Source organism: Macaca thibetana, chromosome X (assembly GCF_024542745.1).
Source record: "Macaca thibetana thibetana isolate TM-01 chromosome X, ASM2454274v1, whole genome shotgun sequence".
Taxonomy (NCBI): Eukaryota; Metazoa; Chordata; class Mammalia; order Primates; family Cercopithecidae; genus Macaca; species Macaca thibetana.
In genome coordinates this window covers 88,369,419-88,392,177 of record NC_065598.1, presented here as the reverse complement: position 1 = coordinate 88,392,177, position 22,759 = coordinate 88,369,419, and the positions used below count along the sequence as shown (strand labels likewise).

The 22,759-nt window shown below is 33.1% G+C and overlaps 1 protein-coding gene across 1 annotated transcript in view; it reads right to left on the bottom strand.

Moving 5' to 3' along the window:
• PCDH11X (protocadherin 11 X-linked) overlaps positions 1–22,759 on the bottom strand; it is a 724,020-nt gene that overhangs the window by 125,351 nt on the left and 575,910 nt on the right. The window contains 1 exon segment of the mRNA XM_050777390.1: positions 15,834–15,857. Coding sequence (XP_050633347.1) covers positions 15,834–15,857 — 24 coding nt within the window.

The window sequence follows — 22,759 nt, the reverse complement described above, 5'->3', positions numbered from 1 at the left end:
ATACAGAATTCAATCACTCCATTGTAGGGTATTCATCAAAGGATAAAGTATTGTTGTCAGTGGTGAGTACACATTATTAGTTCGCCAATATTAAGGATTTACAGACAAAAATGTTAGGTCTCTTAACTAAGAGACCTATTGAAAATACCCTTCTTATTTCTCCAGAGGTGAAAACGCTTTCTATACCTCCATCTTCACTTACTATATTATGTTACAATTATCTATTTATGAATCTAAATATTTCCCAGAATCAGATTGCAGTATACTTATTTCTGAAGCCCAGCTCCTACCACAAGGCCTGCCGCAGAGTAAAGGCTCAGAATTGCTAATGGAAGAATTATTTAACAACAATCATACTGATTTTTTAATGAGGATGTAAGTCCCAGTAAGTAAATAATGTAATATAAAATCATCTGGAACTTTTTGTTTTAGAATCTGAAGAAATTTAGGATTCAGGGATGTTAACTGAACAATAGGATGACAGTATTAAGTTTGTAAAGTTCAAAAAATTAAAAACATTAAGTACTATCTTTGCAGTCCTTTCTTATATCCTTTCTGATGTGTTAATAGTATAATCCAGTTGGGAAGTTGTGTGTGTGTGTTTGTTTTCAAGTTCAAGTTAAACAAACAGGTAGAAAGCATATTTCTCAGAGTTCAGCTTGGCCAACAAGGTGAAACCCCATCCTACTGAAAATACAAAAATTAGCCAGGCGTGGTGGTGCATGCCTGTAATCCCATCTACTCTAGAGGCCAAGGCAGGAGAATTGCTTGAACCCAGGAGGCGGAGAATGCAGTGAGCCGAGATCGCGCCATTGCACTCTAGCCTGGACAACAGAACAAAACTCTGTCTCACAAAAAAAAAAAAAAAAAAAAAAAAAAAGAAAGAAAAGAAAAGCATATTTCTCAGAGATCATAAAAAATTGTATATTTGTCATGTCAGAGAAGCTTTGCTAAGAAAAGCACTTTATAATCATGGGGTTCTGTAGCTTCACAATGTAATACTTCAATTTAAAATTTAACAAAAAAAAGTGCAATACGTTATCCCTAAAAAGATATACTAAAATCCTTCTCTGACAAGATGATGATCTTACCACTGCTTAATATATGCTAAAAATGTTGTTCTCAATTTGTGCCTTGATTGAGTGAGTGATAATAAAAAAATCAGCGATACTTGGTAAGTTTATTTGCTTATATCAATATTTGGCAAGCAAAATAACTCTCCTGGAAATATATGGAATGGACACAGCAATTATTAATTGTGATGCAATTGTAGTTGGAGCATAATGGATAGAGTTAGTACATTTTATTCTAAAAAGAAATTTAAAAATAGAAGTGTATAGATATTTTAAATTGTGACTTGTGAGAGTCAATTTACTTTTTCACGTCTTTGCATTATATGTCCATGATTTTTACTTTTAATGATTTTGCAGTCACTTATTGCAATGAGAAACCAAAATATATTGAGCATTTATGATATAAGTGTTTTACAAATGTTTGTTCTAACATATTACTATTGCACATTTTCAGATGAAGAAATCAAAGCTATTACACTTTCAAACTATAAGAAACTAATGGGGAATAAATAAGGGTCATGCGTGTCCTGCATATTATTTTATATAGTTATATAGGATTATTTTCATGAAAGCCTTCATTTTCAACCATAATGCAGATGTTCATAAATAAGATTGTAAAATATTTATAACTTTCTATGTTAAATATAATGCCTTTTGTATCATTCAATCAGTGAATCTCACTCACCTCCACCATCCAGTTAACAGTTAAAACAGATAATTTACATTTTCTTATTGTTTGGGTATTTGGGGGAGTTACTGTTATGTTACATAATAATAACAACAATCAAAATACTTCATGTTCCTTGATGTATAAATAGCTAGCACTTAATCTTTATACTCTGTTCTGTATTCTGATAGTACTTTTCAATCTGATAATCTATTATAGTACAAGGAAAGGCAGTTCCAGAAGGCAAGTTTTGACCTTGTGTTCTACTACATAAAAAATTAATGCTCAGACTCACCGTCCAACCCAGCTTTAATAAAGCTACCCAAATTCTCTTGGCTGAATCTTTGGCAGGGTGATATCAATCAAAGTACTCAATTTTGTATTTGCTAATTCAATAGGCAGGCTGAAGAGGCTTTCAGCTCTACATTTAATGGGATAATAAGGCTTTTTACATATTTTGAATTTTTGCTGTGTTGACAGAAAAAAATGAGTTTCGAGAACTGCAAGATGTTCTTTTCTAGTAAGAAATGTTTCTTCTAAGTTTAACGTAACTGACCATCTCATCAGTCTTTCTATTATTATGCAAGGTTATATCTTAGAGAAAAATATTATCATCTTTATTATCACAAGTAACTGAAATTTCATTGATTACTAAAAATAATAGATCGACTCAGATAGATTGCATGTGCTTTCAGGCCTTAAAGATAGCTTCCAATTGTGATGAGCAATTATGTCATCCTGTTACATTATTATAAACACTTCTCTTATTATTAAAAGCCAAATTATTCTTCATTGTAAATGTGCTTCTTATGATGTATAAAAACATGTGAACCTTCCTGATCTCTTCCTACGTCATTATTCTTATTAATCACTAAAGTTTCTGGGGTAAATACACTGTTACATATTTATGTTAGACATCTTTTTAAATATACTTAAAACTTTGAATTTAAATATACTTAAAAATTTGAGTCAGACAAACAATGAAAGATTGCTCCAAATATGATTTTCTATAGTATTTATAATTTTTGCTAGTATAGTAATTATGAAATAACTATGAAATCTTATTATTTGAAAAATCTTAGCCCCAGTTTTATATGTAAATATAAACAAATATGTATTAATAAATCTATAAAAATGAAATGTACACTTATGTTTTTAAGAAACAATTTCAATAATTTATACTGGTCTTTGATGGAAATCAGTTTTAATACAATTCAAGAGTATTCATCCAAAGTCTTAAATTATACTCATCCTTTATATGTTCCCTCCTCTTTTTCTATAGCAATCACATTAAAAAAAATTTTTTTTTTTTTAACATGAATAAGCCCTTTAGTGGTGATTTCTGAGATTTTGGTGCACCTATCACCCAAGCAGTGTACACTGTACTCAATGTGTAGCCTTTTATTTCTCACCCCTCTCCTACCCTTTCCCCTAAGTCCCTAAAGTCCATTGTATCATTCTTATGTCTTTGCATCCTCATAGCTTAGCTCTCACTTATGAGTGAGAACATACGAGGTTTGATTTTCAATTGCTGAGTTACTTCACTGGGAATAATGGTCTCCAATTCCATCCAGGCTGCTGCAAATGCCATTATTTTGTTCCTTTTTATGCCTGAGTAGTATTCCATGGTTGGTGTGTGTGTGTGTGTGTGTGTGTGTGTGTGTGTATGAATGATACCACCTTATTCTGGCAAACATGGCCATAATGAAAAAATAATAAATTAATAGATGTTGGCATGGATGTGGTGAAAAGTGAACACTTTTACACTGTTGAAGGGAATGTAAATTAGTACAACCCTTTTGAGAAACAGTATGGAGATTTCTTAAAGAACTAAAAGTAGATCTACCATTTGATCCAGCATATATCTATCTATCTATCTATCTATCTATATATCCAGCATATATATATATACACACACACACACACACACACACACACACACAGATTTTCTTTATTAGCTCATTGTTTGGTGGGCATTTAGGCTGGTTCCATATTTTCACAATTGTGAATTGTGCTGCTATAAACATGCATGTGCAAGTATCCTTTTCATATAATGACTTCTTTTCCCCTGGATAGATACCCAGTAGTGGGATTGCTGGATCAAAGGTAAAAGTGTAAAAGGTAGTAAAATGTTTAGGTACGAGGAATGTCAAACAAGCCCAGTGTCACAATTGTGAGGCTTCTCTTTGTCTTTATGAAATATTGTAATCAATATCTCTGTGTTAATTTATAAATTCATTGCATCACTTTTGTAAAAGAACAAAATGTGGATTATCATGATGTCAAACATAAAGCTTACAAGAGCCAGATAATTTACTTTGAGTTTAGCTGTATGTCTTGTCATATGGCTTCAGGGAATTTAATAAATACCTTGGTTATCTCTGAGGGATAAAAAAGACAATTAATTTACATGTTTCACATCTTTACTTGAAATATCTCATACACTAAAATGTATCAAAGGATAAGATTACAAAGGAAATGTTATGTTTAATGTTTGGTATCAGATACTTAAGTTAGACAAAATATACTGTTCCCATGGATGTTAAAAGGCAAATATTGCTGTCAGATTCTTAAAGTGATATTTTTCTTTATTACTAACAATCTGAATTTAAACTATTTATAAAGAGTCTACACATAAAACTTTGAAGACTAAGTGAAAAACAAAATAAAGGACAAATGTTCCCAATAATTTTAATGAGACATGTGTGGGTAAAGATACTATAACCATAGACTGATATGCATACATCTATTCATTTACATCAAGACTTTGCTGAAGTTTTAAAATATGCTAAAAAATGCAAGTTACACATTGGTACCTGGCTTATCATCTTTACGGTCAGACATTGCTAAACAGAGAGGTTAGCTTAATTAAAGGTTAAAGACAAACCAGATTTAGTTATGGGAATGGAGACTTCAAGGTGTATTTAACAATTACAAGATAATTTGATAAACTCGTAAAAAGAATTATCTCCTCTGTTTCTTAAGATATAAGTGGCTGAAAATACTAATAATGATAAAAGAACAGAATTATGCACACAACTTTATTTTTTAATTCATAGAAAAATATTTCACAGGTTAATGAAAACAAGCAGTACCTCTTTTATTTATATTTGAAATAAAAACAAAATGAAATTGATTTTGCCTAAAAGTTAATGGAAAAATAAGAATGCTATTATTATATTAGCATAATATTTAACATCTACAGTGTCTAAGGGGCACTGTTAAATTCTTTGCAATAGTTGCTGTTGGTATTTATATTTTACAAATGAGTAAACAGACTTTAAGAGGTTAAATGATCGGAGCTGAGCAAGATGGCCAACTAGAAGCAGCCAGGTGGAACGGCTGCCACTGAGGGATCCTGACAGCTGCTGCACTCTTAACATATCTTCAGAGGAAAGGCACTGAGAGTGGACAAAGGGAAGACAAAAATGGGCTGAAGGAGGAGGAAGCTGGGAATACTGCAAGGGGCTACTGTGCAGCAGGACTCGTTCCTGGCCCCCAGTAACTCTTAGGGAACAGGTAAGTTGAACTGGTAAGGAGCAATTAGCTCTCACCATGGACTTCTGGAATCCTAGCAGTAGGAAACAACTTGACCACCACAGACGCTTGCATTTGGAGAGACAGCTGCTTAGAGAAGTGGTAGGGGCAGTATTTCATCCAGTGAGGAGCGCAGAGGGTTTGGTTCGGGAGCATCTGTAGCAGAGCATGGTCAGAGATTCTCACACCCCAGGCTTGACTTGCTTTAATAGGAGAATTTATCCCTAGTGGAACTGTCAGACCTGAACTCGGCAGGCCCATCAGAAGGGGATGGTGCAACCTGTGCACCCCTTGGTCTACTGGCCTGTCCCAGAGGCCCAGCCTGACTCTACCTCCTTGCAGTGCAACCTCTGTTGCCCTGTGGACTCGCATCATAGCTCCTGCACTGGTGGACTGCACCACACTGGCAGAGAGCTCCAGCAGAGCAGAGCCCATGGCCATGCACTAGCCCACACCCTCCCTCCCCAACTACATCTACCCCCAGGTCCACGGCCACTCCCCATATTGCCTTGCTGGTGAGTGTGTGTAACGTGGCTTTTGCATTCCCTGTCCCCTCAGTGTGTGTGGGATGTGTGTGTGTGTGTGTGTGTGTGTGTACCCTGCCCTTCCACTGCTGCCAGCATGAGTTCACTCTGCCTCCTCTCTCCCCACTGTACCGTCATTGCAGTCAGAGCCTTTGTGGGAACAGAGCCCACCAGCCCCACCTTTACCAGGCACCTGCCCCTGTGCCAATGATGTCAGAGTGAAACTAGTAACAGAGAACAGCAGACCCTCCCACTCCCTGAGTGGGGACCTCTGCCTGCATGAGTGCACACAGAGGGTGCACAAAGACCTGCACCCGACAGCATCCAGCCCTTGTGCTAAAACTACCACCAGCATGACCACATGCATAGTCGCCAGAGGGGATCCCCATCCTAGAGATCCGTGCTGCCTCTGTCACTGCTGTGAATGTCTGCAGGGAGACTGGTACCCCAATATCCACTAGCACCCTGCCACAGCAAACATGCATGTACCACACAGTGCTGCCGCTGTCACTGCTGCTGGCATATGCAAACAAGGACAGATCCCGCTGCCACTGACCTACCAAATGTTTTGACTGTCACCAGCCGTCAAAGTTTAGTGATCAGTAGTCTGGGAGCATTTCGGCCTCCCTGGCACATTGGGTTCCTAACTTTGAGGAGCCAGAGAACAGTCAGGGCCCAATACCAGCCTCCCAGAGTTATAGCATGCAGTATAGAAGTTAGGAGTGGAGCCTTGGCCCCCTAAATTCTTCCAGAAATGAACCCAGTTGACTGAACTAAGCTTGTACCACAACCAAACCCTCAAGGTCATCTAATAGGACTAAAAAAAAAAAAAAAGAAGAAGCTTACAAAACAGCAACTTCGAAGACTAAAGGAACATCAGCCCACAAAGACAAGAAAGAACAGTGCAAAACTCTGAGTTGTCAGAGTTGTCAGAGTTTTTAAAAGCCAGAGTGTCTGTCTTCTTTCCTCCAAATGACCACACTAGCTCTCTAGCAACAGTTCTTCACTGGGCTGAAATAGCTGACATGACAGAAATTGAATTCAGAATATGAATAGAAACTAAGATCATTGAGATGCAGGAGTACATTGAAATCCAATTCAAGGAAGGTAAGAATCACAATAAAATGACATAACAACTAACAAACAAAATAAGTATTTATAGAAAACAATATACTGAGCTCATAGAGCTGAAAAACAAACTACAAAAATTTCATAATGCAATCACAAGTATTAATAGTAGAATTGACCAAACTATGGAATGAATCTCAGAGCATGAAGGTCAGCTTTCTAAAATAACACAGTTAGACAAGAATAGGGAAAAAAAGAATTCAAAGGAATAAATAAAACCTCCAAAAAATATGGAATTATGAAAAGAGAACAAATCTATGAAGCATTGTTATCCCTGAAAAAGATGAGGAGAATGGAAGCAACTTTGAAAACATATTTCAGGATACCATCCATGGTCACTTCCCTGGCCTAGTTATACAGGCCAAGAATCAAATTCAGAAAATTCAGAGAACCTCAGTAAGATACTTTACAAGAAGATCATTCCGAACACAGTCATCAGAGTCTCCAAGGTCAAAATTTTTTTTAAAAATTTAAAGGCAACTAGAGAAGAGTCAGGTCACCTAAAAAAAAGAACCCCATCATACTAACATCAGACCTCTCAGCAGAAACCTTACAAGCCAGAAAAGATTGGGGGCCTATATTCAATATTCTTAACGAAATTTCAACCCAGAGTTTCATATCTGGCCAAACTAAGCTTCCTAAGTGAAGGAGAAATGACATTATTTTCAGACAAGCAAATGCTGAGGGAATTCATTACCAACCGACCTGCCTTACAAGAGCTTCTGATGGAAGCACTAAATATGGAAAGGAAAGGCAGTTACCAGCCACTACAAAAACATACTGAATTACACAGACCAGTGACACTATAAAGAACCACACAAACAAGCCTGCAAAATAACCAGCTAACATGATGATGATAGAATCAAATCCATACATATCAGTACTAACTTTGAATGTAAACAAGCTAAATGCTCTCAATTAAAAGGCACAGAGTGATAAGTTGTATAAAGAACCAAGACCCACTGTTGTGTTGTCTTCGAGAGACACACCTCACATGCAGTGACACACATGAGCTCAAAATAAAGGAATAGAAAAAATATACAAACAAATGGAAAATAAAAAAGCAGGGATTTCAATCCTAATTTCAGACAAAACAAATTTTAAACCAACAAATATAGCAAAAAGACAAAGATGGGCATCACATAATGGTAAAGAGTTCAATTCAACAAGAAGACCTTACTCTCCTAAATATATATGCACCCAACACATTAGCACCCAGATTCATAAAAAAGTTTTTAGAGACCATCAAAGAGACTTAGACTCCCACAAAATAATAATGGGAGATTTCAACACCCACTGACATTATTAGACAGATAATCCACAAAGATATTTAGGAACTAAACTCAGCACTGGATCAAATGTACTTAATAGACATTTACAGAAATCTCTACCCAAATACCACAGAATGTACATTATTCTCAATGCCACTCAGCATATACTCTAAAATTGACCACATAATTGGACACAAAACACTCCTCAGCAAATGCAAAAGAACTGAAATAATAAAAATCACTCCCTCAGATCATTGTACTATCAAATTAGGAAGCAAGACTAAGAAAATTGCTCAAAACCATACAGTTAAATGGAAATTATATAATTTGTTCATGTCATGAATAACTTTTGGGTAAATAATGAAATTGAAGCAGACATCAAGAAGTTATTTGAAACTCATAAGAACACAGATACAATATACCAGAATCTCTGGGACACAAGTAAGGGAGTGATAAAATGGAAATTTATAGCACTAAATGCCCACATCTAAAAGTTAAAAAAAAAATCTCAATTGAACCACCTACCATCACAACTAAAGAAAACTACAGAAGCAAGAGCAAACCAAGCCCAAAACGCTTTCACCCTATAATAGCATATCTGGTGAAAATATCTTGTAAACATGAAGGAGAAATAAAGACTTCCCCCAAAAAAATGAAAGCTGAAGGATTTTAACAACACCAGACCTGTCCTTCAAGAAATACTAAAGAGAGTACCTCAATTAAAAATAAAAGAATATTAATGAGTAACAAGAATTCATACAAAGGTACAAAACTCACTGGCAATAGTAACACAAAAAATACAGAATATTATCACACTGTAACTGTGGTGTGTAAACTATTCTTATCATAAGTAGACATATTAAAACAGGAAACAATAAAAAATAATAACTACAACTTTTCAAGACCTAGACAGTACAATGATATATAAATAAAAACAGCAAAAGACTAAAAAGTAGGGGAATAAAATGTAGAGTATTTATGAGTTTCTTTATGTTTTTATGTTTGTTTATACAAACAGTGTTAAATTAGTATTATTAGCTTAAAATAATCGGTTATGAGATAGTATTTGCAAGTTTCATGTAACCTCAAATCAAAAAACTGATAACTGATTGACAAAAAATTAAAAAGAAACAAAACTAAATTGTATCACCAGAGAAAATCATCTTAACTAAAAGAAAGAAAAAAGGAAGGAAAGAAGGAAGAGAAGGCCACAAAATGAACAGAAAACAAATAACAATATGGCAAGAATAAGCCCTTATTTGTTAATAATAGCATTTAATGTAAAAACAACTAAACTCTCCAATCAAAAGGCATAGAGTGGATTAATGGATTAAAAAAACTATATAATCGATTGCCTACAAGAAACATACTTCACATTTAAACACACTCATAGATTGCAAACAAACAGATGGTAAAAGATATTTCATGCCAATGAAAACTAAAAAAGAGTGGTAATAGCTAGACTTATATCAGACAAATTATATTTCAAGATAAAAACTATGAGACAAAGAAAGTCACTATATAATGATAAATGAGTCAATTCAGGAAAAGGATTCAACAATTGTAAATATATATGTACTCAACACTACAACACTTAGATATATACAGCAAATTTTATTGAGCTACAGATAGAGATAGGCCCCAATACAATAATAGGTGGAGACTTCAACACCACGCTTTCAGCATTGGACCTTTCAGACAGAAAATCAACAACAACAACAGGAAAAAAAAAAAAAATGAACTTAATCCTCCCTATAGAACAAAGAAGCCTAATAGTTACAGAAAATTTCACCCTTCTGCAGCAGAATACACATTTTTCTCCTCAGCAAATAGATCATTCTCAAGGAAAGGCCACATGTTAGTTCAAAAAACAGTTCTTAAAACATTCAAAAAAATCAAAAATTATGAAGCATCTTCTCTGACCACAATGGAATAAAACTCGAAATTAATTACAAGAGAGATTTTGGAAACTATACATTCACAGAGAAATTAAACAACATGCTGCTGAATGATCAGTGTGTTGATGCGGAAATTAAAAAGAAAATTGAAAAAATTCTTGAAACAAATTATAATGGACACACACCATACTGAACCCTATGGGACATAGCAATAGCAGTACTTAGAGGGAAGTTTATAGCTGTAAATGCCTACACTAAAAAATGAGAAAAACTTCAAGTAAACAGCCTAATGATGCATCTCAAACAACAGGCAAAGCAAGAGCAAACAAAATCCAACATTAGTAGAAGAAAAATAATAATAATAGAAGATAAATCAATGAAATCAAAACAAAGAAATCAATACAAAAGATCAATGAAGTAAAAAGTCATTTTGTTTAAACAAAATTGACAAGCCTTTAGCCAGACTAAGAGAAAAGAGAGAAGACCTGAATAAAACCAGAGATGTAAAAGGAGACATTACAACTGATACCACAGGAATTCAAAAGATGATTAGCGGCCATTATTAGCAACTATTTGCCAATAAATGGAAAAATCTATAAGAAATTGACAAATCCTAGACACATACAGCCTATCAAGTTTAAACTATTAAGAAATCCAAAACCTGAACAAATCCATAAAAATAATGAGCTCAAAGCCATAATAAAAATCTTCCAGCAGAGAGGAAGTCAAACTATCTCTGTTTGCAGATGACATGACCCTATATCTAAAAACAAAACAAAACAAAACATTTTGTCAGCCCCGAAGCTTCTGAAGCTGTTAAGCAACTTCACCAAAGTCTCAGGACACAAAATCAATGTGCAAAAATTGCTGGCATTCCTATACATCAACAACAGTCAAGCTGAGAGCCACAAACAAATGCCTACTCACATTTGCCACAACAAGAATACAATACCTTGGAATACAGCTAGCCAGGGAGGTGAAAAGTCTCTACAAGGAGAACTACAAGCCACTGCTCAAAGAAATCAGAGATGACACAAACAAATGGAAAAACATTTTATGCTCATAGATAGAAATAATCAATATCATTAAAATGGTCATCCTGCCCAAAACAATTTATACATTCAATGCTATTCCTACTAAATTATCAATGATATTCTTTACAGAAATAAAATTTTAAGAAATTACTTTAAAATTTATATGGTACCAAAAAATAGCCCTCATAGCCAAGGTAATCATAAACAAAATGAACAAAGCCAGAGGCATCATGCTACCTGACTTCAAACTATACTATACCACAAGATTATAGTAACCAGAATGGCATGGCACTGATACAGGAACAGACACATAGACAAATGGAATAGAATAGAGAACCCAGAAATAAGACCACACACCTACAACTCACTCTGAGGAAAGGATTTTCTATTCAATTTCTATTCAATAAATGGTGTTGACATAACTGGCATATGCAGAAGATTGAAGCTGGGCCCCTTCCTTACACTATATACAAAAATAAACTCAAGATGGATTAAAGACTTAAACATAAAACCCAAAACTATAAAATTCCTGGAAGACAACCTAGGCAATACCATTCAGGACACAGGCACTGGCAAAAGTTTCATAACAAAAATTCCAAAAGCAATTGCAACAGAAGCAAAAATTGACAAATGAGATCTAATTAAATGAAACAGCTTCTGCAAGCAAAATAAACTATCAACAGAGTAAACAAAGAACCCATGGAATAACATAAATTTTTTGCAAACTATGTGTCTGACAGAGGTATAATATCCAGCATCTATAATGAATTTAAAAAAAGTGTACAAAGAAAAAAACAACTCTGATAAAAAGTTGGCAAAATACATGAACGGACACTTCTCAAAAAGAAGACATACATGTGGTCAACAATCATATGAAAAGATCTCAGCAACATTGATTGTTAGAGAAATGCAAATCAAATCCACAATCAGATACTATCTCACACCAGTCAGAATGGCTATAGTTAAAAAGTCAAATCGTAAGAAATGCTGGTGAGGTTGTAGAGAAACAGGAAAAGTTATCCCCTGGTGGTCAGAGTATAAATTATTTCAGCCACTGTGGAAGACAGTGTGGCAATTACTCAAAGACCTAAAGACAGAAATACCATTTGACCCAGCAATCCCATTACTGAGAATATATCCAAAGGAATATAAATCATTCTATTATAAAGACACAGACATACATATGTTCACTGCAGCACTACTCACAGTAGCAAAGATATGGTATCAACCTAAATGTCAATCAATTATAGACTGGTTAAAGAATATGTGCTACATATACACCATGGAATACTATGCAGCCATAACGAAGAACAGGATTATGTCTTTTGCAGGAATATGAATCAATCAGAAGGCCATTATTTTTACTGAAATAACACAGGGCCAGAAAACCAAATACCACATGTTCTCACTTATTAGTGAGAGCTAAATTATGAGAACACAAGGACACACAGAAGAGAACACCACACACTGGGGTCTCTTGAAGGATGGAGGGTGGGAGGAGAGAGGATTAGGAGAAACAACTAATGGGTGCTAGGCTTAAAACCTGGGTGATGAAACAAACCGTGCAACAAACCCCTGTGACACAAGTTTACCTATTAACAAACCTACACTTGTACCCCTGAACTTAAAAGTTAAAAAAAAAAAGAAAGAAAAAACAATCTTCTAGCAGAAAAAAAACTCAGGACCAGAGGGCTTCACTGCTGACTTCTAACACATATTTAAGAAAGAACTAGTACCAATTCTATTCAAACTATTCTAGAAAATAGAGAAGGAGGGAACACTACAAAACTTATTCTATGACGCTAATATTACCCTGATACCAAAACCAACAACACATCAGAAAAAGAAAACAGGCCAATATCACTGATGAATATTGATGCAAAAATCTTCAACAAAATACTAGCAAACTGAATTCAACAACACATTAAAAACGTCATTCATCATGACTAAGTGGGATCTAACCTAGAGATGCAAGGATGTCTCAATGTATGCAAATCTATATATGGGATTTATCATATCAATAGAATAAAAGACAAAAATCATATTATTATTATTATTATTATTATTTTTGAGACGGAGTCTTGCTCTGTCCTCCAGGCTAGAGTGCAGTGGCCTGATCTCAGCTCACTGCAAGCTCCGCCTCCCGGGTTTATGCCATTCTCCTGCCTCAGCCTCCAGAGTAGCTGGGGCTACAGGCGCCCACCACCTCACCCGGCTAGCTTTTCATATTTTTTAGTAGAGACGGGGTTTCACCGTGTTAGCCAGGATGGTCTCGATCTCCTGACCTCGTGATCCACCCGTCTTGGTCTCCCAGAGTGCTGGGATTACAGGCGTGAGCCACCGCGCCTGGCCCATATGATTATTTCAATTGATGCTGAAAAATTACTTGATAAATTCAACATTCCTTCATTTAAAAAAAATTCTCAAAGAATTGGGTATAGGATGAACATACCTCAGTATAATAAAGGCCATATACAGCAAACCCACAGCTAGTTTCATACTGAATGGGGAAAAAACAAAAAGTGTTTTCTCTAAGATCTGGAACACGATAAGGATGACCACTGTCACCAATGTCATTCAACATAGTACTGGAAGTCCTAGCTAGAGCAATCAGACAAGAAAAAGAAATAAAGGACATCCAAGTTGAAATAGAAGAAGTAAAACTATTCTTGTTTGTTAATGATATGGTATTATATTTAGAAAAACCTAAAGACTCCTCAAGAAATTGATTAGAACTGATAAACAAATTTAGTAATTTTGAATGTTGATTTCGTATCCAAAATCAACATACAAAAATCAGTAACATGTTTATGTGCCAACATTAAGGAATCAAGAAATTTATCCCATTTACAATAGCTACAAATAAAATACGATAAATTAATCAAGGAATTGAAAATCTTTACAATGAACACTATAAAACTTTGATGAAAGAAATTGAAGACACAAAAAATGAAAAGATATTACATGTATGTGGAAAAATAAATATTGTTAAGATACTCATACTCCCAAAGTAATCTATAGATTCAATGCAAACCCATGTAAAATAATCATGACACTCTTCACATTAATTGAAAAAAAAAATCCTACAACTTACATGGAGCCATAAAATACCCAGAATAGCCAAAGTTATCCTAAGCAAAAAAAAAAAAAAAACTACATTGGAGAAATCACATCACCTGATGTCAAATTATACTACAGAGTTATGCTAACCAAAATAGTATGGTACTAGCATAAAAATAGACATATAGACCAACGGAACAGAATAGAAAACCCATAAATAAATTCATACATCTACAGTAAACTCATTTTCAACAAATGTTCCAAGAAAATACATTAGGGAAAGGACAGTTTCTTCAATCATTGCTACCTGGAAAACTGGATATCCATATGCAGAAGAATGAAACTAGACCCCTATCTTTTGCCATACACAAAAAATCAAATCAATGCATATTAAAGACTTAATTAACTCTAAGACTTCAAACTATGAAATTACTAGAAGAACACTTTGGGGGAAACTCCTCAGGAAATATGAATGTGCAAAAACTCTTTGAACATTACCCAACAGGCACAGGCAACCAAAGCAAAAATGGACAAATGAGATCACATTTCATTATTTAGATGATAGCCAAAAATGTATCATGGACATTAGAACTGATTATAGAAGAAAAGAAGAACTACCCCAACACAATGTAAAAAGTCAAAAGCAACATTCTACCACATTTAAAATACCAAAAATTGATAAAGTATGTTGTTAATATTGCTCATATGTCAAAATTAAAGATTAAAGGTAAGTTTCTTCTTTATATAAAAATTTAGGTTTATGACTGATTTCAGGAAATTTTTTTCTTTAAGTGCTATTTCTATTTCATCAAAACATCAGTGTATTATACATTGCAGTTTAAGATAGAAGTGTATGAGTGAAATAAATTACTGTTATAAAGAGCAGTGGAACAATAGGACAGAAACATCACCAAATATAAAGTGGACAATGAAGAAATGTGTGCATATACACAATGAGTGCAAATATATTTGGAACATTCAGTATATCCTGCAGCGTTTTAAAATTTTATCAGCACAAAATATATATATATATATATATATATTTTAACTGATTGCTTAAACTCCACGTTTTTAGAAATATTTTGTCTGACAGCCTTAACTTATCATAGGTTTACATGTAATACATGTGTTATAATTTGGAAAAGAAAATGCATATTACATATTATTTACAAGTTCATAAACAATGGAAACTTAATTTTGTTAGTATATGTTTAGAAAACATATACAGTTTATAGATCAAATTGGAATTGAATCCAGAAAAGTATAATTATATCTTTAATGGCTGCTCAAACAAAACACTGAAAATGCTTATACTATCACAGGAGAAAAATGAATAATTAAATTCATAGGTAATTTGAAAGTAACTAAGTCAAATAAATAACTATAGGGTCACATTTATTTTACTATCTAAATATTGATGACACACAATTTAGAAAAAGCATTCAGATATATAATATATCAAACTGACTGAATGCCCTTCCTAGATTTCAGATATTTTAAATGTATTAAAAATGTGTTTGAAGCAAACAGTTGATATTTTATGAGAAGCAAAAAGGTAAACAGTTCTTAAACACAAATCAGCAATTCATTTTAAAATGAAACATGCAACATGGTGATGGTTTGTGTGGATTTCTACTGTACCTTTCTTTAGTCCAGGAATGAAAGCTAAAAAGAAATTTTAATAAAGTTAAACACAATAAATATTTTCTCTTATTTCTACAACATTATATTAGCATACCTAAATAAATACAATTTGTAAGGTATTGCAATATATTTTCTACTTCACTTTGCAAAGAATGTGATAATTGAGATAGACAAAGACTGGTGCTCCTTGATATTTGTATTTTGTAATACAATTTTAAAGAATTGGACCAAACCTATGCAATATGTTGGCTTCCTTGGAAGTAATGATTGGTCCTTTCCACAAAGGAAATGTGTTGTTGAGCTTAACATTTTGCGGTAACTCAGTAGATTTTCTAGCTTCGTCGCTTGTGATGGCTAAGTACAGTCCTCTACTGACATACCAGTTTCTTTCATGCAACCTCCTACTATAAGTGTAGAGCAAGCAAAGACTTTGTTTTTGACTTAACAGGTTGCTCTGTTTCCAAATTCTGATATATAAAATCGTAATAGGAAAAACCCCAAATCAGCAGGCACTAACATGAGAATGGCCCAATAGAATTATTCTTATCATGGTTTAAGAAACTTTTTCTATAATACCATTGTCTTCACTTAAAATTTTATATTATTTCTCACAATTAGAACATAAGGGATAGAGATTATTGTCATTATTTTCTAGATAAATTCAAGCCTTGCATTATTGACTTTCATCAAAACACTATGAAATCATGCTTGACCTGGAACAAGTAGCAAAGTCTTTTTTAAACAAAATAATTGTATGTTTATAAATACCCAAATATATATTGATCTGGGTAGATGACTCTCAAGTTTATTCATTACAAAATTTTAAAGCCCATGTTAATAAATAATTTCCCAATCACATCTGCATTTTAGGAATTATTTAATAATATGCATTATGGATGAAAGCGTAAAGATAAACATTTTGAACTTGTTAAAAATCTATTTTGAATAAAATTAGAATATTATAAAATCAAAGACACGAAATTCTTAGATGGACGTAATAAAGCAGAATAGAAAAATAGAGGTGAAAGTAATGTTTCTATGCACTAATAAGGTTCAATAAAAGAGCATTGTACAATATTTGTAAGTGTCATTGACAAACAGCACATTTATTTCTCATTGCAAGGTGTTTCATCTGTATGCAATGTAATTTAATGGTAATACAAGATGAAGTATAACATTTCTTTTAAATAGTGCTTTCATAAGACACTTTCGGGAGGATTGATTTTCTAAATAGAATTTTGCAACTCCCCACCCTTTAAATGAGGATTCTACTTCAATGATGAGAAACACACACACACACACATACACACACACACAGAATCACTCTAATTTTTTATTAATTAGAATTAATAATCAACTCGTAATATTTAAGTGTAGAGTTTTCAAATATACTGAAGTAAAAAGAGAAAGACTGCTTTAAACAGAAAAGTAATAATGTACATGCTTTTCATTTTTAAAAACTGCAATTTCAGTGTTGTCTAGAGGTTAGTGATAAAAATCCTTTCTAATTTGGTAACTAAAAAGGTCAAAAAAATAAGTAATGTAATGGGTCTGGACTTATTTCTAATAGTATGGAAGGTACAAATAAAAGAAGCAAAACAAGGGACAAGACAACAATAAAAAAGAAAATAAACACATTTTAACAACCTATTCAAGACTTTTAGCTCCCAAATTGAAAAGTGAAAATTGGTTTATAAACTACCAAAGTCAAATATTGATTACTTTTCCTTAAATTCAGAATAAGCATATTCAGTATAAAACTTTTAAGACTGAATGTGAAGAATTTCTCGAATTCATCACATGAGAAATGGTCCAGAAAAGGAACCAGTTTCCCACTGTAAGGCAGTATATACATATGTGTATATATATACACACACATATACATATATATACACACACATACATATGTATATACATATAGATGCATACGTATATACATATACATACATACATATATACACATGTATATACACACATATGTGTATATATACACACATACACACATATATATTATATGCTAACAACCACTAAGAAATACATTATAATTATTAATTATCATTATAATTATTAAGACTTTTTTGCCTAAGCTAAAGGCCCATCTTGAAATGTATCTCTAAATCTCAGAGTAATTTTTAATTAAGGTTTAAAAGTTTATCATTGACATTTTTAAAGCATCAACATTGCCCAAGATGTTTGTAGTAAACAGATCAGCATAGTCCTTGTCATCTAAAATACTATAGTCTATGTGAATCATTATGACTCAAACTAATTTTTAAAATAATTAATCCAACCAAATTTTATATTATGAATGACTACGTATATAATATGACTAATGTGTAACTTAAAACATAATTTGTATAATATGGAAGATGAATATATCTCACCAGTTAAATTTGTTTTTAACCAGAAGATTGTTTTTAGGCTATTAAACATTCTGTGATTAAATTTATTTGTTAATAAATTTAAAAACAATACTTGAGGCATCATTATTTTTACTTACACAAATTCAATACTAATAAAAAATTATATTTGCATAAATTCTTACTTTGAGTATAATTGAGTTTTTAACATTGTTTTCTGAATTAATGACTAGCAAATATTTTAATCAGTAAATTAAAACAATAGAAATAACTACGCTTCTTTTACTACAAAATTAAGAAAACATACATTTTAAAGAAAAAAAATCTCCTGTTTGAGTTTCATAAATATTACTACAATTTATCATGAGAACAATATCAAAACATGCTATGTTATCACATACATGCATATTTTAATATCTCCTTTATAATCCTAAAACAAATTTTAAGTACTAAATATGAACTAGAAATATCTGGCTAAATGTAAATGAGAATTCCAAATAACTAGATGATGTTTGAAGAGCTTAAAGGTCAATAGAACTCACCATAAAATTCACAGTGTTGGCATAACGTTTGTTGATCAAGCACCATGCGTCAATCTATAATTGCCATTTACTTCAATAAAGAAGTAACAGTTGCACTTCTATTATGCATAAATTTTAAAGTCATGTAATAAAGCTCCTTTAATGAAGCCATTTTAAAATAAAAGTATCTTTTCTTGGAATAAATAAGAAGTGAAAACATTTTCAAAGACATTTGTTCAGAAATAATCAGATATCTTTACTACTAGAGTCAGCTGAAATACAATATTGTATGTAAGTATTTATGACTATGCATATGCATATGTCTCCTCCTTAATTCAGTGAATTACAATGTTTGTTATGCTTCCTAATACAGATAAAATCTGATCAGTCAAGATTCAATTCATCTGAAAACTAACGTGTATACTGTTCTTATGGGCTTTTTTTTTTTCTTCTAGAGACGCGTTCTCACTCTGTAGCCCAGGCAGGAATACAGTGGAAAGATCATAGTTCAGTATAACCCCAAATTCCTGGGCTCTAGCAATCATCCCACCTCAGCTAGGACTACAGGCCTATGCCACCTATAGCATGGACTAGCATATGCCACCATGATACAGGCTAACTTTTGAGAACAAGTTTCTCATTTGCTTATGCAAAAACACACAGTAGTTTATACTGAAGGTCACAGGATATGGCAGAATCAGTATAAAAAAATAAAATCAATGTACAGAAGACTGTGGTGTCAAATTAATAAACCAATACCTCTTTGAATAATGCTAATTTTAAAAAATGTTACAAAATATGCCAAAAAGATTCAATTCTTCTTGATGTATAATTCAAATCACCCCAGCAAATCTCATATTGAGTGCAAAACTAATATACTGTAGCAGTGTTGTATTTGTGTAGATTGCATAGAGTCTGAACTACAAAAATAGTGAAGCTTGAATCAAATTTTCTATTCAAATTGTGTGAAAGGCTAAGACTATTGAATTAGTTTGTTCTGATGCTGCTATAAAGGACTGCCCAAGGCTGGGTAATTTATGAAGGAAAGAGGTTTAACTGACTCAGAGTGCCACAGGGCTGGAGAGGCCTCATGAAATTTACCATCATGGTGGAAGGAATAGCAAACACATCCTTATTCACATGGCAGCAGGAAGGAGAAGTGTCAAGCAAAGGGGGAAAATCCCCTTATAAAACCATCAGATCTCTTGATAACTCACTTGTTATCATGAGAACAGTATGGGGGTAACTGTCCCCATGATTCAATTACCTCATACCAGGTCCCTCCTGTGACGTGGGGATTATGGGGACTATAATTCAAGATCAGATTTGGGTGGGGACACAGCCAAACCATATGAGCTACAAACAGAAAAGCTGCGACGTGATTAACATAATGAGCATCTTATTTGCAGTGAAATAAATGTTGCAAATATAAAATTCATTACGTATCCCTATACATTAAAGTTTCCATCCATATTCCTCTGTGCCTTGAGTTTCAATAAAAAATTAGGTTGCTACTGGATCAAAGAAATATTAATTTGAAAATTGACAACAGCTAAAGTCATAATGTTGGCTTTATTATAGAGGTAACTAACGCCTTAGGAATGAAAACATTTTCACCAAATATGCAATTACTATTTTCTACATTAACAGAATTTTGGTTGACTGAAATCATGCAGTGCCATAATACCAGATGGCTTATTTTCTTTCATAGCCTAGAGTTGTACGTTTTCTTCCATTTCTGAAATTAACTAATTTTTCCTATTCTTCACAAAATCTTCCTAGTCCACAAGCTATTGGCTCTATTTTCTGCCCTTTTATTCAAGGGAAATCTTTGCAAACACTGTAATGGATACCACTTTCAAGTCTCATTTTTTATGTTGACAGTGTTTATGTACTTCAAAGAGCACAGAGTTACAACTTAAATTTTATCTAGAATAAAATGATTACACAAATCAAGGACCAGAGCCCTTAGACAGTCATCCGATTCAGCATCCTCAATACACACATGAAGAAATGACATCAAGAGAAATGAAATGACTTAGATCTAAGGCTAACATAACTAGAGACATAAGTAGAATAAAAATTCATGTGTTCATTACCAAGGAACTCACATACTATTAAATGCCACCATTTGCTGATCCTTTCCATGATATGAAAACGATATGTATATTCAAAACTATTTGCTCAAGGAAAACTTTCATTGCAGAGAGTATCAAAAGGTCAGTACTTTCAGAATACACATTTGGAAAATTCCAATTTAGATGAATAATAAATGCAATTTACCCCCTCATGTACACATCAACTGTCAAGGGCAGAATAAGAGAAAATCATATTTTAAGAAATAAAATCTTGCTTTGGCAGATCCAACAAAATGATAATGCCTATTGAAAAATACTAATTGGCAATGTAACTTTGTCCTGAAGAGAAATAAAATATAATTCTTCCTTTTTGCTAAAAATATAAGGCAAAAATTTCCACCTCAAAATCTAGCCTTAATATTTTAAATTGTTCATGGCCATAAAAAACGAATCTAGCCAATCATAATAATTCCTTTTGGCAGCTACAATTAAAAGAATAATTCTGAGATATACAGAACTGGACACCTTAGAGAAAAATTTATATATGATCACATTATTTTTTCATTTGGTTTTCTCCAGGCCATCTGACTTCACTAATTACATTGTCAAACTATCCTAACAACACAAATGTCAATTTAAAATCCTTCTTGGTTAGTTTGGATATTTAAGAGAATCTTTTTTTAAAGAATCTTTTTAAATATTTTACCGACTCTCAGAAAGAACTCAAGAAATATGAATTATGAAGGACTAAACTTTTCACAAAAATAAATGTGGGAATAAAATTTGTTTCATGGTCCATTAAAAGTTCCTACTAAGGCATTGGTTACACTGCTTTGGGAGGTACATGAAGCAGTTATGATAATATACAAAATTTTAATGACCGTGAGAAATTCCCAAAGCAAAATTTTGAGGGCTGGATCCATTATTTTCTTCAGTTTGGGAAAGAAAATACTAAGAAATTAGTATTTCCAAAATATGCCTTCAAGCTATCCGAAATGCTTGAAACAAATGTAGCTCTCAAACATTTTATGTCTTTTAATAGTCAATCTGCTCTTGAGAAGATTAATTCTAAATTAAGGCCATTTTTAAATGTTACTTGGTAGTGTATCTGGTCTTTAGGTCCACAGTGAAATTGATTTGTAAAGCATGTTCCTTTGCATGATTTTAATGCAGGCAAAATACATGCCTCCAAGGTAATAGGGTACAATCTGTACATTGCTAAAAGACTTAAGTTTTAAAATTTCTTCCTTGTGAAATTGAAAATAAGTTTCTTCTAAGCAATTTACCCAATTTTGAAGCTTTGACTGGTTTGTCAACAAAACTTTTTGAGTTGTACACATATAAATAAAACAGATATAAACCTCAATCATATCTAGAGAGATATAATTGAAGTTTATTTTTAGAATAAACGATTTTCAAAACTTTTTCTTCACATTTTCACCAACCTGGTGCTCTATTACAAACTAATTTAAAAATTTGCTGTAGTACAAAGAAAACAGTAGGTAATTAAAGTCTCTGTATTGCATAAGTAAATGGACATGATATCAGGAAATAATTTTCAAACACTTGAAGGTAGGCCATTTGTATATATTAGTTTGATAAATGTCTATTCCAATCTCCTGTCTATTTATTAATCAGATTTTTTTCCTATTGAATTGTTTGAGCACCTCATATATTCTGGTTATTAATTCCTTGCCAGATGAGTAGTTTGCAAATATTTCTCCCCCATCTGTGGGTTGTCTCATCACTTTGTTGATTGTTTCCTTTGCTGTGCAGAAACTTTTTAACTTGCTATGATCCCATTTGTCCATTTTTTGGTTTGATTGCTTGTGCCTCTGGGGCATTGGTCAATACGTCTTTGCCCAGGATAGTTTCTCCAATGTTTTCTTGCAGTAGTTTCATAGTTAGAGGTCTTAGATTTAAGTCTTTAATCCATTTGGATTTGATTTTTGTATATAGCAGGA